The sequence below is a fragment of the Bemisia tabaci genome, chromosome 5 (assembly GCF_918797505.1).
Source record: "Bemisia tabaci chromosome 5, PGI_BMITA_v3".
NCBI classification, from domain to species: domain Eukaryota; kingdom Metazoa; phylum Arthropoda; class Insecta; order Hemiptera; family Aleyrodidae; genus Bemisia; species Bemisia tabaci.
In genome coordinates, this window is record NC_092797.1 from 40,716,464 (window position 1) to 40,734,307 (window position 17,844).

The 17,844-nt window shown below is 37.5% G+C and overlaps 2 protein-coding genes across 5 annotated transcripts in view; one reads left to right on the forward strand and one right to left on the reverse strand.

Moving 5' to 3' along the window:
- Positions 1-3,604, reverse strand: part of LOC109040721 (4'-phosphopantetheine phosphatase) — a 21,572-nt gene extending 17,968 nt beyond the window's left edge. The window contains exons 1-2 of one of the 4 annotated variants that reach the window (XM_019056729.2): positions 3,541-3,604; positions 2,845-2,922 (exon numbers count right to left, since the gene is read on the reverse strand). In XM_019056729.2, the coding sequence (XP_018912274.2) occupies positions 2,845-2,922; positions 3,541-3,589 (127 nt within the window). In that variant the 5' untranslated portion in view covers positions 3,590-3,604. Of the gene's footprint in view, positions 1-1,071; positions 1,258-2,844; positions 2,923-3,444 lie in introns of those variants that run through there. The other 3 variants (XM_019056731.2, XM_072300720.1, XM_019056730.2) reach the window with 3 other exon arrangements.
- LOC109040722 (sodium-coupled neutral amino acid transporter 9 homolog) overlaps positions 1-17,684 on the forward strand; it is a 20,362-nt gene extending 2,678 nt beyond the window's left edge. The window contains exons 2-13 of the mRNA XM_072300723.1: positions 4,027-4,109; positions 4,582-4,695; positions 5,992-6,079; positions 9,104-9,198; positions 10,007-10,163; positions 11,891-12,047; positions 12,394-12,441; positions 12,827-13,003; positions 13,371-13,582; positions 14,369-14,473; positions 15,116-15,354; positions 16,091-17,684. Of these exons, the coding sequence (XP_072156824.1) occupies positions 4,027-4,109; positions 4,582-4,695; positions 5,992-6,079; positions 9,104-9,198; positions 10,007-10,163; positions 11,891-12,047; positions 12,394-12,441; positions 12,827-13,003; positions 13,371-13,582; positions 14,369-14,473; positions 15,116-15,354; positions 16,091-16,262 (1,647 nt within the window). The 3' untranslated portion in view covers positions 16,263-17,684. The remainder of the gene's footprint in view (positions 1-4,026; positions 4,110-4,581; positions 4,696-5,991; positions 6,080-9,103; positions 9,199-10,006; positions 10,164-11,890; positions 12,048-12,393; positions 12,442-12,826; positions 13,004-13,370; positions 13,583-14,368; positions 14,474-15,115; positions 15,355-16,090) is intronic.
- Positions 17,685-17,844: the final 160 nt, after the last annotated feature.

The following is a 17,844-nucleotide window of genomic DNA, read 5'->3' on the forward strand; positions in this document are numbered from 1 at the left end:
AATGCTTTTCCATGGCGCTTAGTTCCGTTTGACAGAACGCGCTATCCGGCATTCTAATTTCCTCAAAAGGAACTCAGATTGGCGCTTAATTCCGTTTGACAGAAATACGTCCATTTAACAATTTGGGTCTCTTGTATTTGTAAATGGAGCAAAGAAGCTTTGAGATTAGTTTAATAAAAGTTGATGGAACCAACTAATGTCGCTACTCAAGTAACACAGATTGCAACTATGTGGTTAAATTATTGCTACTGCATTGGCGTGTTGTGTATGTTGCCTATCTGCCGATTGAAGGAACGCTCCTTATTTAAATTTATTGCAAAAAAATTGAAATGCGTTGTAATTTTTTATTGCACTGCAGATTTCCCTTCTCTCTGAGACACATGGATGATAGTTTAAAATTGGCGTTTTCCGACCAAATTATGCGAAAATATTGTTATTTCATGGTAAAAAGAAAAATTGAATTTTTATTACATCATCGCAATTGTATTCAAATATTTTCATCGCATTATGCTTCTTGGTTAGTTGTACTATGTGTGTGATATAAGTCACTAATGAATTCAGGATTATAGGTTTTAAAATTTTCAAAAAATGTGTATAGCGTTTCAGAAAAATGGTTTAAAAATTAAAGCCACTGGTCAACGAAGGAGGTGACATCCTTGTGATCAAAATTTCAAAGTGTAAACACCATGTTGCAACATAAAGCTTATAAAAAATTTAAACTGGTGTTGCGCAGTTGCAGATCAAGTTTTTGAGGTCATCTTGTTTGTGCAAAGCTCAGCTGCCTCAAAACCATTCTCGTTCTAAACAGCTAATTTCCTAATTTTCCAAATAAAACATCGTATACCTCCTCCTCTCTCCCGCTGGCTTTAATTACGACAATCATCTAGCTCGATTTTCGAGTCTTGGCTCTTGAACTTAAAATGACGGATCTTAACCTCGATGGTGTCAAAACAATAAACAAAGGCACAGATTCCCCCGCTTCCTGTCATATCTAGCATGCAAATTAACCTATTTCGATGGATTGTAAAAAGAGACCCCAGTTCATTTTCGGTTGGAAAAACTGTAAAATACCTGTGCGCAAATGGTCGACTTCTGTGATCAGCCCTGGAGCGAGAAACTCGTACTCCGAACTGGATTGCATGTTGAATGAATGACCTTCAGAACACAGATTGAACAAGTACTAGAAAATTGCACGTGGGTGCCATACACACTGTAAAGTTTCTCTCCTACGAGTGTGTCTTAATTCCTCTAATCGTGGACGGCAGGCCATAGGTGCGGACGTCATTCTGGTGGGATATGCGGAGTTGGGATTAGCGCCTCGCCGTAGCACTGACTTTCAATCAGTGTTCAGAAGTCGATTGATGCGACGCGTTTAATAAACGGAGCAGATTATGCTGATTCCATGTTAATGCAGCCTCGGAGATCTTACTCGCTCTCCTACTCTTAAACGAATCGATCTTTTTATCGACTGACAGAAGGTGCAAATTCAACTGTCTAGATTTTTTCTCTTTTTTTCGTGCATTTTATCGGAGGGCCAGATTACGTGAATACGGATTTTTTCCCGTTCCAGGGCACGATCAGTGTTGCGACCTCGCGGAAATGCTGCGGAAAGACTTGAGGCCTTGAAAGCCTCCAAAACAAAGCGAGTAAAAAACAATGTGTTTGTCGGGGAACTCTATTTGTGTCGCCTCTTGCCGGTGCCAGAAAAATTTGCATATCTCTTTTAGTTTTTCTCGATATGGTAAAAACAATCGATGTAGGTAACGGTTATTAAACTCGTGAAAAGCGCTGGTTAAAATGTTGGTGTGAAATCAGGAGTGCATTTCACTCCGGGGCCTATGTTTTTCTCAAAAAAATGGAGTTAATATGAGTGCTGCCCTGACAGCATAAAGCAATGGAAATTTTGAAATAAAAGTGCAATTTTCTTCTATGAAGTCGCAATATTTTTGTATCAATTGGCCAATAAATCGTCACCTTCCAGGCAAAGTATCACAAGCGCCATGCGACGTTTAAAAATTTTCGCCGCCATTTTATTTTTTTACATAGAAATTACATAGAAATTATATTTTTTTACATAGACATTACATAGAAATTATTGGTTGAATCTGTTCGAAAATTTCACTGAATTTTATGGGCAGCACTAAAAAAATTCAGTGAAATTTTCGGACAACTACAACCAACTATTTCTCTGTAAAAAAATAAAATAGCGGTGGAAACTTTTAAACGTCGCATGGCGCTTGTGATACTTTGCCTGGAAGGTGACGAAATGCCGTTCTTAAGCGATGGAGGAAATGGGCCCCTTATATCAGAGGGATAGGCAATTTGCGATGAAAAAGAAAAGAAAATCTTATTTTAATTTCATTGCAATCAACTTAAATAAGAGGCACCCCTTCAATCGGTGGATAGGCAACATGTATTACACTCTGATGCATTAGTAATAATTTGACCGTGTTATTGCAGTTTACTGGAATCTTTACTTCTTGGGTGAACGGAGTCCTCACCTATGGCTGAGGCTGAGTGGACTCTGATTTTAAGATTTATAGGGTTCAATCCTTATTCGTCGAGTCTTTTTTTGAAAGTAGTGTAGACTTCAGAGTGAAACGTATTCCACTCAAGATGTTCAACAGTCTGTTTAAGTTTTAGTGCAGGACAGGATGCGAATACATTTTTATGAATTTGAGGGTACGGAGTTTAAAATGTTAAAATTTATATGGGTTCTGTGAATCATCAAATATTTACATTGGTGTGTTGGTGCTGAAAATTGAGTTTTTGATTACAAAAGTTACCCTAAGACAATTTTCGTTCATGATCAATAAATCTCAATTTTGCAAAAACGTATTTTACCCTTTTCACTCTCCAATGGCCGAAAAGGACTGCAGTTAATTGTCCTTTGACGTAGCTTCATTATGTTCCTAGTTTGAGCTGAAACATGAGCGACCAATGTTCATTCGCAAATGTACAACAAATAATGTGCGTGCTTTCGATAAAAGTATTTTTTAGGGTATATAGGGGTCTACAATAACTGTAAATGCAAAAAATGATTCTAAAAGAGCGTAGGTAAGAGTTCTTGTAGTTCGGTGCATTTGCTAAATGCCACAAAAAGGCGGCAAAAGCTGATTGGACAGTTGTGACAATACAGAAAGCGCTTTGGTGTACATCCATGACAATTCACAGTGAGAAAATTTATTTATTTTATATTGTAGAGTATATTTTTACCTCTTTCTTCTTTTTGATCGGAGAGAGGGCTACATGGTGGTATTGACAAAAAATTGAGAAGTTGCTACTGGGAGCTAACAAGGTCTGACATGATAAAGCGTCTTGCGCCGCTTTATGGAAGTTTTCACTTCTCTTTCATTGTGGGAAGTATACTACAAAGTATTCTGAGTGAGGAAATCGTTATCTTTTAAAAAAGCTTCGTGGAAAATTAAAGTTGAGGGCACAAACCTTTAAAACACATGGACGCGGCTTTGTGTAAGTTGCTTATTTGAAGGCAAAGTCGATTTTTTTTTTTAAATTCATGGTATGAAAACAATTTCTCACCTCTACTGTCCAGCGTGAACAACGTTACTCTAGTACCCACACAAGGCATTCTACCACGATGAAGTTTTCTGGGTTAGAGAACTAATTCACGTCGATTGGTTGTTTTATTGGTTTGGTATTTGATAAATGTACGTAAACAATTGATTGTTTGATTGATTAACAGAGAGTATGATTTCATTGAAAAGCTACATTCAACTGTCGCAAAATTTCCGCTAACTAGTTGTATGTTTACCAGGAAATTATTTGGCATCTCTAACTGAAAATGTTTTAAATTTTTTTCCTCACATTTCGCCAAAATCAGCGAAATGTTGGGTAGGAATTGCACGGTCATATTTTTGTAAAAAATATTGTGGAAATGAATTGTTTGAGTCAATTTCGCAACTACGGAATGGAGTTACGTTTTTTCATCCGGGAAATGATGCATTCCGATATTTTTCTCTTTTTTTCGTAAGTAAACTAATTTTGTGTTCTTTTTCAATTTCGCAGAACAGGCCACGACGAAAGTCTTTGGACTCTGACAGTGAATCTCAACCTCTTTTAAGCTCCGACCACAGCTGTACCAGTTTATAGTGAGTTTAATTATAATTCTATGTTGTTCTTTTATTGCAGTTTGCAATCAGACTCCATAGTAGATTACTAAGTCGTGGCTAGCTACGTAATAAAAATTATTTGAATTACCATGTTATCTGACACACTTTGCCAGAAACGACCATACGTTGGTGAGTGAAAAATAGCACCATGTTGATGCCAACAAGATATCCTTACGGACCAATGTTTGGACCAAGTTGATACCTTGCTGATACCATGTTTTTGCCGACAACATGATCCAAAAATGATCAATTGATTGATCACCCAAATGATTGATGTTACCAAAATGATCGTTTTTAGCAGGGAAAAGCTTGTGCTGTCTGTGCCCGGCGCACCAACTCACACCTGTTTTAAACGATGAGGTGCTTAGTTTTAATTTTCTTCTTTTGGATTAGAAAGTATTTTTATTTCTCCTTTTGGAATGGATCACAGTTTTTTTTGTTTGAATTTTAGTGATCCAACAACCACTGGCGTGTTTCGGTACGATTCCGAGAGCGAGTGGGACAACGAAGCAAACAAACAAGATGTACAAAGTAAGAAAGAAACAAACAGTTTGGGCGCATTCAGGTAATTATCAATCCCATTCCTGCGTTATTGTCAACATTCCGAGATGTCTATGATTTTATCTTTAGCAATACCTACCGTGAAAATTATAACATTGAAGTAAAAGCTTTATAAGACTAAAAGCAAGCATATTCTAGAGACAGGGCCGGATTTTCCTACTTGCCGCCCATGGGCCGCCTGTATTTTGCCGCCCCCTTCTCATTCGTTTTGAAACATCAATAAAAACCATCAAGTGAACGTGCCAGCGGGGGAGGGGTGCATAAGACGCGTTAACTCGTGTTGAACACATTTTTTGGGAAAGCTCTGTCAACACTACTAGTAAAAGGTCACGGAACTTTGCGCGAAAGTCAAGTTTCGTAAACCTATCTCTAATGGAAAAGGCCTTCCATTCATAAGAAATGAACGAAAAAATTATGAAAGAACAAACACAAGAGGTTTAATGATTTTAACTTCCGCCGCCGCGCCGCGCCGACCGCACCGTGTTTGGCGCAATGCGTGAAGTATTCACCAGTCTTGTAGGCGCTATGCGTTTCACGCTGACCGCACTGTGTTTGGCGCAATGCGTGGAGTATTCATGCATTCTTGTAGGCGCTATCCGTTTCACGCTGACCACAATAACCGCACTGTGTTTGATGCAATACGTGAAGTATTCTTGCAGTCCTGTAGGCGCTAATATGTGTTACATGCCGATTGCCGCGCCGAGGGCTTCTCCTTTTCATCTCAAGTCCTCGTCATCATTTCTCCCTAAGTCGCGCCGTTCGAGGCCAAATTGTGTGTTTGGTTTCTCTCTTAACTCAACTAATTAAAGGTGCTGTCTCTTGTATCACTGAAAGACGACAAAATTAGAAATTACTATACTCTCAGGAAATGAGAGATTTTGTAGCCTTTTCTCGTTTGTAATTTTTGTTTTCTAAATCCGATTTTTTTTATACCTACATTTAAAAAAATTGCAAAATTTGCCGGCATGGGCCGCGGTCCATGTGGCCACCCCCTTAATCCGGCCCTGTCTAGAGATACCTTTCCTTTGAAACAATTATCTTGCGAGAGATTTTCAGCAAAAAGCTCAGTTTTTAGTTTGAACGTAGCAGAGAGATTAAGTATACCGGAAAAAAGCAAAGCTCTTAATGATATTCTTAATCAATGTTCTCTCTCCAATATTCTTCATTGCGTTTCCTAAGAACTGTGTTTTTTTAAAACTTCTCAGATTGAAAGTTTGAATTAAAATAATTTTGTTATTTACCTACGGATCTCTCCCGTATGAGTTACGTTTCAATTCACAAATGATGTTTCATTTCACAGGTCCATCAGTTTACAACATAAGAAGCCCGATGTTCCAGTATTCAACCGAAAAGCATTTTCCTACACACCAGCGCCCAGATACGCTGAGGTGAGTTAGTTTCCTAATCATTATTTGAAATATTGTTCATAGTAATTATTATTGCATCAGTCAGTGAGTTTTAGGGGGGGGGGGAGGGTTGCGAAGAGGGCGTAATTGTTAGTCAGCGATTTTGCTATTTACAAATGCTACTCGGGTAGCTGATGATGGGAGCGAAGTGATTACCTACCACATCATCCTCTAAAACAATCCTCTAATTTTCTACCCATTCGTGATCATAAGCTGTTACCCTGGAAGTTTTCATTTTATCAAAAAAAGTTAGGTGAAGTCCAAAGGCTCATACGGCGTTCCTCCATACTGCCGTGCTAAGGAAGAACGCCGTATGAACATTCGAGAGTTGCCAAATTTCATTCGATAAAATGTTTATTTTTTAGAAAAGTTTTGAATATTTTTTCTTGAAATTTTCAGGGATTCTAGGCGAAACTGCGAGCAAAATGATCTGAAAAATCGGAAGAAAAATATTCATAAATTTACCAGGAAATTAATGTTTCATAAAAGGAAATTTGGTAACGCCTGAAGGTTCATACGGCGTTCCTCCTTAGCGGCAGCGTAGTACAGCAATACCAGGCTTTTTATTAATATAGAGTAGCTACATATGGACGTGTTTCTATCAAACGGAACTATGTGCATTATGACGTGATCCCTGTTATGCACATATTCTTATGGGTTTCAGGGCTCATGTCTTAATGCACGTAGTTCCGTTTGATAGAAATACGTCCATATAAACCTCGATGGAGCAATGACAATTAGGGATCGTCGAGTCTAGACACCTCTCAAAGACTTCGAGACAACTTGAGACCCTAGGTGCCTAGGTCACGGCAACTATCTCGTCGGATGCACCACAGCTGCCAATTACTCGGTGCTTTTGACCAGGGTCTTATTGGTGCAAAAGGCGCGCAACGGAGCTCGGACGACCTATTTCCACGCGATTCAAGTCCGCTCTGAACAACGGTTTATCAATTGAAGCTTTTATAAATAGACCAGCCTCACAACGCCTTGATAATCATTACTCATTACGTCACCAAAAGTCGATGTTTTCAATGTTTCATTCACTGGCTACTTAGTTGCAAATTTGGGTAATGAATTTGACGACGCGCGTGGCGCCACATAATTGAGTGATGTTTATAGTATCGTTGTTACACTTCGGAAGCTTATTCTGTGTACCATTGTAGTGCCCTTTTATAAGTTCTATTTTCTCCACTTAAGAAAGGTACATGCGCACGAAGAATCCGATTATTTGCACTATTTATGCCCCGTTTGTTTCCTTTAAAGAAATATTTTGAAATTAAGTTTTCACAGCCTCTCCGCTGCTTGAAATTGAATGCTAATTTTAATGACTGTTTCCTATTTTTCACGATTTCATAAACAATTTGTAGAAATTGAAACGTGTGTAAGGTGTTACCTAATGCACGTCATTTTCTCAACCCCCCCCCCCCCTTTGAGGTCACCCCCGAACCCTCATGAAGAATCCAATTTGTACGCGGAGAAAAGCCTTTGAACAAGATGGTTATTGGTACACCTGTTGGACGCACTGCTAAATCCAAAGCTCAACGCCCAATAATGAGGGACAGTTATTTTTGCTGTTTATGAGGAATGGTGAATCCATCCCCAAAAGCTAAGTTTATCACAATTGCCGATATATCAGTGGAGGGTATCTACTTTTCATTGGGTTTCCTCCACCCTGACTTGCTCTCACACTCATCATACTAAATTTTTTATATAGTTTTTAAAACATAGTAAAGAATAAAGGACAAAGCATCTGTAAAATTTGGTTCTTAGCAGTGAAGCAGTGAAGATTTGGAAATGTCCGAATATTCATAGGACGTTTTTTCTCCACATATGTACTTATCACTTAGTGATTCCGATTCTTGAAGAAAGAATAGTATTCACTATTACTTTAGGCAATGTGCATAATTTCTTACATTATTAAGTCAAAACATATTATTTTCACCCGCATAACGTAAATATTTTGATTACATATTTTACTCAATATACTCAATGTGCGTACTGCGTAGGTTTCAAGTGCCAAAACCAGACAGAGAATTTATTTATTTTATATTACAACCTTTATATCAATGCCATCTTAACGCTATATCAGAAATGCTTTCTTGTATTCATTACACATGCTTGAGAATACATGATTTTATTTTAAACTTAACAGAGTTTGTAACATACACACATAACTCATCCTAATATATTTGGAACAAGTTATTGGCTAACACCGTTATGGTTTCACTTTTAGGCTTTCATTCATTTTGGAGCTTGGACCATCAATACCTACATCAGATTTCACCTCGTTATGTAAACCATCAAAAAAATCTGATGAGCCATCCATGACACCTTTAATAGGCATTGATGACGAAATCAGATGACCAAATCTCGTCATTAAATTCAAATTCGTGATCCCGTGTTTTCAAGATACGCATTATTATTGTTTTGATAAAGAGACCTGGATTTTAATCACATGTGGTTACATAAGGACCGGATTTTGTGAAAACGCACTTTCAGTGAGAAAAATATGTTTCTCCTCTTACTTTCGGCCCTGGTGGCGCTTTCTACGTGCACGCTCGGACGCCGGAGGTGTTGCTTCGTCAAAAACATATTTAAGCATCATGAGTAAATTGTTCACTACTTTTATTTATGAAATAAGCAAAATCGCTAAGTGAATCAACAGAAAAATCAATCACATTATCAACACTGGGGGTAGCTGATCGAAGTTTAATTTAATTTCCTACCAGACAAACAATGAAAACACGATGCAGCGCCTTCTTCTTAAATGAGATAACTATTACGGCTCTGAGGATATTTTCTGGCCTACCTCCCATAATGAAGGCGAAGTTTGAAGAATATGCGCGCACCACGCAACTTGCAAATCATCAGACTTCTTGTGTCGATTGAACTCCTATTTTTTTTTACTCGGGAAACACTTCTATCCTACATTCAAAAATTTTCTCTTAAACATATACACGATTACGATGTATTTAAATTTTATTTTTGTTTTAAATTATGTTCTAGTTTTGGCGATCCGAGCCGGTGACAACGTGCTTCTCGCCTCCTGTGATCAGCCAATCCATGCATAAGGTGGCAACTCAAAGCAGTATTGTAACAATGTAAGCTACAACAAATTAATTCTTTTCGAAGTTTAATTTAAATATATAATCATCAAAAATTCTCTTCGGCGAGTGAGTTTTTGCAAGTCTACCAACTTGTCTGGTGATGCAATCAGAAATAGTTTTATTTAAATCAAAAGGAACGTCCGTTGAATATTTCCATAGAGTACATAGAGCCGTAATATGATTGGGAGAGCTGGCGCCATGTTCTGCTCGACGAGTTCCGAGCCCGGTGTGCGCCGAGTTCGGGTCACTTTTTCGATACATTTTCGATCCAAAATGGCGGTGTGGAATACGTGGTAATTCCTATCTCCTTTGTTGTTGTTGTTGTTGTTGTCATCGGATGGCCGGGTACCCGTGTATCGCAAACAATCGATTATGTATCGAAAAAGCGACCCGGCGTCACACAGGAGTCTCGGAATTCGGGACATGGAAAATGCTTAAAAGTGGCGCCAGCTCTCCCACTTACATTATGACTCTATGTACTCTATGAATATTTCCAGTATATACAGAACAGGGATTAAAATTTCCCGAGAAAATAAAGTATCGGGGACGGCAATGGGAATATTCCCAGAAATTATCAGAGAAATTCCCAGGGGAACACTCCCGGTGGCTCTTCAAAGTGTAAGTGTAAATATGTGTATTTATCAAAGTTTTCCAAGGAAAAAAAATTTTAGCTGGAAATTCCTGGAAAAATTCCGACACATATCTCTAATCCTAACATATATTATGTTGACCAGTTTTTCTAGCTCACCCCACTATAATTAATCAATAAATTAAATCAGTTTATTTTTTTCTGTAATTCCAGTTTTTCAATATGGAACACGATGATGGGTACATCCCTGCTGGCGATGCCATGGGGAGTCGGCCGAGCTGGAATACTCATGAGCGTATTTCTTTTCTTCATGATGGGTATGATCTGTCTATACACCGCGCAAAAGATGATCCAAGTGCAAAAAAGTACGGTAAGTAATCATGGCCAAAGAGGTACCAATCCTGGAACCTTTAAATTCATGATGACACAATAACACTACCTACTATCTTACCATCTCTAAAATATGAAGTTTATGCGGTTTTAATAAGTAAATAGATTACGAACAGAAATGTTTTGTTGTTAATAAAAATTATAGTCGTCAAATTCAAAGTAAGTAAGATACCAGGACGACGTGGAAGTTACCTGTATGTGACGGCTGACGGGATAATCCTAATGAAAAGTGTTGACCGAACAATGTGCCTCCTCAGGAAGGTGAGAGAGATATGGTATCCTCGTCGATTGAAGGGGTTTTAAGACCTTGTTTCTAGCCGTAATTGAAAAACACAGACCGAATCTCCATTATCTTGGTATTATCGGTGGGGGAAAAACATTCTAAACTAATTTACAGTCAAAAGATCTTTTACTGTATTAACGCAGCTCATCGGCTAAGAGACGGACTGAAAAATTTAAATGGAGACTTAGTATTTTGGTGGTCTAAAAGCCCCTTAAAAATCCTGAACGTATTCCTTGGAATGACTGCGTGTTCCCATGAACTGTCGCTGCATACCCAATACTGAAATAAAATGGAATTTTTTGTACGTGAATCGCAATTCTTTTTAAATCATTTGGTTTATAAATGTCAATTTTAAACGATCAGACTATCAAATGAAACACAGGTTATTTCAATACAAAGATTCAACTTACTTTATTAGTTTGATTATTGGAGTCAATTTTAAATAGATAAGCCCCTTCAATTATTAGACAGGCAATATACACGACACGCGATACAGGAGCAGTGGTCAAACTATATGTAATCGATTTTTATTGCAATCTGTGCTACTTGGGCAGAGGTAGGTGTAGGTGATAACATGATGCCTACTGTGAAAAAGCGATAGCGGACGAACAATTGTTTTGATTGCTACCGCATGAAATACCCTTACTGCTGATTTAAACTTATCAATTACCACAAGATTAGCCGGTGGTGCATTGATCTTAATGCTTAGCTATTGTAACTACTCACCCTACGATAGCCAAAAGCAATTGGTCGCACATGACTTACTTTCCTATTACGAAACAACAACATATTACTTTCGCGATCATTACTTAAATAGTTACCTTTACCACTAATTTTTTGTAACAGATTCTATATCCGTCTTTGAAAGTTTGCGTCTGACCTAGTTTTACTTTTATCTCTTCTCGTTGAGCTTGATCTAGAACTAGAAAGTGTAATACGCAAGTTAAGCGTTATCGCCGGCCGCTGCAAGATTCATTTTCCCTTACATAAGACTTTTAGCGACCGAGTCAAGGCCAAGGGCAAAGGGGAGGTGAAGGTTTGCACCGCAATTATTCGCAATAATATTTCCAATTTTGCAAGAAATCATCCGTCAAAATTGAATTTTAATATTTTGCAGAGCTAAACTAGGCAAGCGTTTAGCAAGGGGATAAAGAGGATATTTTTTTTTTAAAAAAAAAAAAAAAAAAAACTGAGTCAAGAATGTAATGATTTTATGATTTTGTCTGGAAACATGTATTTTCTTGCCAAAAATGAAATGTTTGCGAGAAATATTTAGTAACCAAAAATTTGATTTGAAGCTTGTTTTCGCTTTTTGAGCCTCGATGAGGAATGAAACTTCGAACCTATTATTCAACACTCTAAAAGGATTTAGCTTAGCTCTCATCCCCTTACTGATTATAATTCTGTTTGTTCCAGGCGACAAGCATGTCGGTGAAATGGCTGAATTATGTCGTGTCTTGCTAGGTCGGCCGGGTGAGATCATTGCCAAGGTGTCGTCAATAATCGTCCTTCTTGGAGCTAATATTATTTATTACGTCCTGATGTCCAACTTCTTGTATTATTCAGTGACGTTCATTTACCGTGAGTATCTGCTTTTCCTTTGAAGACCCATTTCAGAGTATTAACGTAGCCCCTCGGTCTCGTGTTCCTCGCATACTCGAGAAGCTTTGATCCTACAGAAAAACCATAAAAAATAACTCATGCTATAAGTTCTTTTGGAATGTGAGCCCGAGCCCGACAACATTTTTGAGCGTATTTTGTATTTTGAATTTTGCATCTTTCTGAGTCTGCAAGTTGATTGTATGTACTCGTAATTTGGAGCTCCTATTATGTTCTCCTACATTTTACTCCGCATCATGAAGCTTTATATTTTGCCGGGGTACTCCAGTGCGATACAAATAACAATGTAATATTTGATCTCTTTCAGATTTTGGGGATGGCATTATAGTCAGTCCGAACTCTACATTATCTGGAGGTGAGTTGATTTACTTGCTATCAAAAACATTTGACTCCGACTATCTAAGCCAAAACTTAGTCAAAATTAACTCAAATTAGAGTCTTGCGTCTATACAAACTTCTCACTTTTAGATCAGATTTTGTTGTGATCCATTTCTCGTATTAAAGATATAGCAGACCTGGTTTTAATTCCTACTGCAAAGCTACTGTATTTCTTGTCTCAAAGTAAAAGTTATTACATAGATCAAATTCTTTCGTAAAAAGTGCATGTAGCCTCAACAAGAGTAAATTCAGATAACATCAGTAAAACTCATGAGTAAGTTTCCCCATAACTTGTGAGAACCTTGTAATAAGGTACTATAACATAAGTAGAACTCATAAGAATATTTTTCTATTTTTTTCAGTGGAGGCATGTCCTAGAAATGTGACAATGCCAGTGGTCGAATATCAACGGGTGCCTGGTTCGACGTTCGATCAGTTGTGGCAGCTGAACAACACAGTGCCCTTATTTTTGGCTTTAATCCTGGGACCACTCTTAAATTTTAAGAGCGTAACGTTCTTCACCAAATTCAATTCTTTCGGTAATAAATAGACGAAATCTTGTACAAATAATTCAAATTCCATGTTATTTCTTTGTACTTTACGGTGAGCACCAAAGTAACACGTGTCAGCTGCTACTAGTCAGGAAAATAAAAGAAGATGAGAGAGCGAGGAGCCTTCAATTCTTCCTGTATGCAACCCTGGATCTAGGGATATTTAGTGTGATTTTTAAAATACTTTTGATTTTCTCTTCTATCATAATTTCTCAATGAAAGAGCCTTCCATTCATTTGAATTATCCTAAATTTTGTATCGGATGAAAAAATGACAAGTTGATAGTTTATACGGCAAAGTTCGTTAAGTTGCATTTAAGAACCTGCTTAAAGTCTATATTTTCTCTCGTTTACAGGCACTCTTTCGGCCATGTATCTCGTGCTCTTCGTTTTAGTGAAGTCGATCTTTTGGGGACTCCATGTTGACTTCGACCACGAAGATAGTCCTTATTTTTCTCCACTGGTATCCAGCAACCTCGCGGCCACGTCTGGCATGTTACCTCTGTCATTCTTCATTCATTCAATCGTGATAACTTTGATGAGGCATAACAAGGATCAGACGAAGAATGTAAATATGCATAGTACTGTATAGTAACAAAAGAGGACATAGACAGTTCTTCTTATTTTCGTCATGCTTTTTAGTAAAACTACAGGGTGATCCAGGGTTAAACGGCCAGACTGCAGGAGCCAAAACACCCCCAAACTCCCTATTGAAATTTCGATTTCGATTTTTCTAGATTGTTCATGAATTCAGGGTACGAAATTACAGGGAAATATTCATTCAAATTTTCATAAGATTTGGTTCACAACCGTTGCCAAAATTCAGGAAAAAAGGATTACTATCCTAAATATCAGGGGGCAGGGGTTGTAGCTCCAACTGGGGGAATTTTTGGAAAAAAAAACATTATACAGCAAAAAAGTCTTATTTTGACCCGTAGAACACGCTCTTGTAGTCAGGCCATTTAACCCTGGATCACCCTGTATAACGCCTTTGTTTATCTTCAGAGGCACGAAAAAATCTCATTATGAAAAATGACGTTGAGCAATTCTCAACGTGGAAAATAAAATGTAACTGGAAGATTTCTGCAGTTTCACCATCGATACGCAAACGATGACAGCATATATGCAGAGAGTAAAGCAGTATTTCGATACTTTCTACTACCGCACTGGCTGCTAGGTAGAGCGATGATATTGGAAAAAGTAGAATTGAACAGTACCTCCTTATTCCTTGTAATAAATTCGTATTTTCATTTTAACGATTGGATCGCTCTATGACCGATTAGCATTTCATGATCGATTCATGGCTGTCTGATTTTACTTGTGGCTCCGACTTAATTTGATTTATTTTCTACAGGACCGAGACTTGTCTATCGCATATGGCCTCGTTGGATTAACTTACTGCCTGGTTGGAGTATTATTTTATCTCTGCTTTCCGTTGGCGAAAAGCTGTATTGATGACGTGAGTATTCAGAATTTTTGCGTTAAGAACGATTCCGTCATTTATTATCTTGAAAGAAGCGAAATGATAAATAATTTAGGATAAGGTCGATGAGGGGAACGTACAAGGTTTATTGACCCGTTTTAACTCTCGAAACTCGCACAAGACCACTAAAAAAATATTGACAGAATTATAACATGATTTATGGCATTAATAATAATCGAACCTCAAGTTCGACTCAATTTTAAAAAATGAGATAAAAATCTCAACTGTGAATGGGTTGTTTTTGTTTCCTCATTATTCCGATTCATTAAAAATAATACAACAACAAAAGAAAAAGCAAAAGCGAAGCGAACGAAACCTGAGAAAAACTTAACCATGAGACCCAACAAAAAAACCTAACACGAATAAATTAAATTTTTTTATCCAATATTCATCGAGCAGATGAGAGAACAAGAGACAATTTGACATATAAAATTGTAATCATACCATGTGCTTTATGAACGTGTGTTTTATTTCTGTTAAGTAAGGGCTAAGGTTGGATTTTGAGATTCATGTTACGATCAATTATCATATAAATAATAGTAAGTAACATTTTGCCATCATATCTCATAAGTACTCGTAAGTACTTCGAACTTAATGGTGAAATTATGTTCTTTCCAGAACTTGCTGAACAATTTTCAAAACCGGGACTTGATGACGGTAATAGCAAGAGGATTCATTTTCTTCCAACTTTTGACGGTTTTCCCTCTCATAATGTACATGCTTCGAATACAGATATTCGCAGCAATGCAGCTGAACCATTACCCTAGTTTATTCCATGTTATCCTGCTGAATATCACCATCGTTGGAATATGTGTTTCATTTGCCGTTTTCTTCCCGAAAATTGGTGCTCTTTTGAGGTAATATTACTGAATACTCAACCTAACATTCTCATACTGTACAGTGGACGGACAGAATTTATTTACTAAGATCATAATTTACATTAGTATATTTTATGTTGGACATTCTTTTTACAAAAAGAACGAGGGAGATTGTAAAATTTGTTACGTAGGGGAAAAAAAGTGAAACAAGTTTTCGACGAAAATTAAGATTCGTATGCGATCAACCCGTGAGGCTATATGCACATCATTACAACATCTGAAGGTGGGAGAGGCCTTCTAGATTGATTATTGCAGAAGGAACGAAGTCTTTTTTTAAAAAAAATATTAACAAGCTTTGAGCTATACATAAGTTTAAGCTCGACGGCAAATGTAAGACCTTTTCCCCAAAACATCGTAGCCTATTGAAAAGATCCATGATTTTTTAGCATATATTTCAAGCGGAGTCTTTTGAAGAAAGACAACTTTAAATCCCCTCTTTAGTTATTAACTCAGTATGACTAGATTATTTCCTTTGCTACAACGTTGCTTAAAAACTTATTACAATGTAACGTCATTACTTACGTCGATTGAGAAGCAAGGGCGCCTTCATTATTTTGCACACGCAACCAGGATAGCCGATGAGCTGTATTAGTTGCATGTAGGCGCCTGAATGCAACCCATTTAAATCAACATGCATGTTCCATTTCTCTCTTGGTCTATAGTGAATCGACCCTTTTATCGCTTATTTCTGACTCAAAATTGATTTCTTTTCTAGATTTACTGGTGCCTTGGGTGGCTTCATCTGCGTCTTTACGCTCCCCTGTTTGTTGTACATAGCCTCAGAGATTAAGGAGGATAGGTTAACTTGGCAGACGGTCGTGGTTCATTCGATAATCCCTCTCACTGGGTTCATCAATTTTGTGGCGCAGTTCTTCGTAAATGATTAATGATGTTGCTATTTTTTCTCTCAGAAATAGGAAAACTTAGATTCCTCTGTTGTGCAGAAACGAAGCATTAATAAAGGAAATCACAAAAATCTACCGGCTCTTCAAGTCTTTGGAGGTTTTCAGAGAGGCTCTCATCGGTCTTCATGAGGGTTCCTATTGGCCTTCAACTGGTAACTTTAAGAGAATCAAAATGTTACCACTCTTCTGGTGACAAAAAAAGGTGTCTAACTTCCGAGGGCAGCGAGCAGGGAATTTAAAACTGCAGACTAAGATAAGGGTGAAGAGGGGCTGTTTTGCTTAGGAGGTAATTATTTGAAGAGAGGGAAGTAACAGTGGCAGTTCATCTGTAAATCAAAGTAAAACTATTCTAAAACTTCTTGTCACTGATACTACACACAAGTCCTTCTTGAGCGCACTTAGCCGTAGCTGGCCCGCTGCCTCTATGTATGAAAAGAAGACCTATAATCCTCGATGTTGACCCAGGAATTGAACCCGGGTCATCCATGAATGAAAGTGTTATGCGGTAGATTGAGACCTCTAACCGTGTTATCAATAAGTCGTGTCACCTAGATCAGTGCAACAAATTGTTATTTAAGAAAATTTTAGTCGGTATTTGATTCTGAGTGAACTAATTCAGAGTCCTACAGCATCGTCAGGTTTGCAAATTAAAAATATTATCCAAGCCTTTTGGAAGCCAAGCTGTATTCGATCTGTAATTTGGAGAAAACCGCGAAAAACTTTTTGGACTACTAGTGGGAGTATCAACATCCCTAGCTTGTAGAGGATTACTGGGCCATCATAACTGTTGTATTTTACGGGAAAATGTTTCTCTATTATACTGAAAACGTTTTGGCACATACCCCTGGCTTAATACTAAGTGCACACTGCACTTGCAGCTACCTTTGACTTTTTACGTAGCTCTGGTATTTTTGTACATGTACAACTCAGAAAAATTCACAAGCCATTTTCTTTAACGAACTCAAATTATGTGAAGTTGTTTTCACTGTTCATCGATCTGTATCATTATACTATACTTTCATACCAACTGAGTTAAACAGAGAGAAACCAAGTCATATTAATTTTGGATAGAAAAGAGTTGAGAGCAGTTTTGAGCCGTAAATTTTCCCCGGTCAAAAATTCACCGTCAACCAAAAAAATTCTGAATGTGAAAATAGACATTTCACTCCATCTGTAACATTGAGCCCTATGTATGAATAAACTTCAAACTTTATTCCTTAGGTCCGATCTTGATGAGACTTGGTTCCTTACTGTTAATTTTGGTTTGCATCTACGCTAATTGAGGCCCGAGAGGCTATTTCAACGTTCCTTTTTAAGTTAATTTAAATCTACTTATAATTTAAACTTTGTAAATATATAAATTAAATGCTTAAGACTGTACTGAAATAAAAAAGATACATTAAATTTACGCATTTCTCTGTTTCTCCCAAGGGATGAAATATGATCACTCACCGAAGAGTTATTAAGAGGAGTAGATAATTATAATTTTTTTAAAGAGTTGTTCCAGAAAGGGTTGATTCTGACGTCTCCCTAGTTTTCAGGGGAAAAACTGAATAAGAGAACA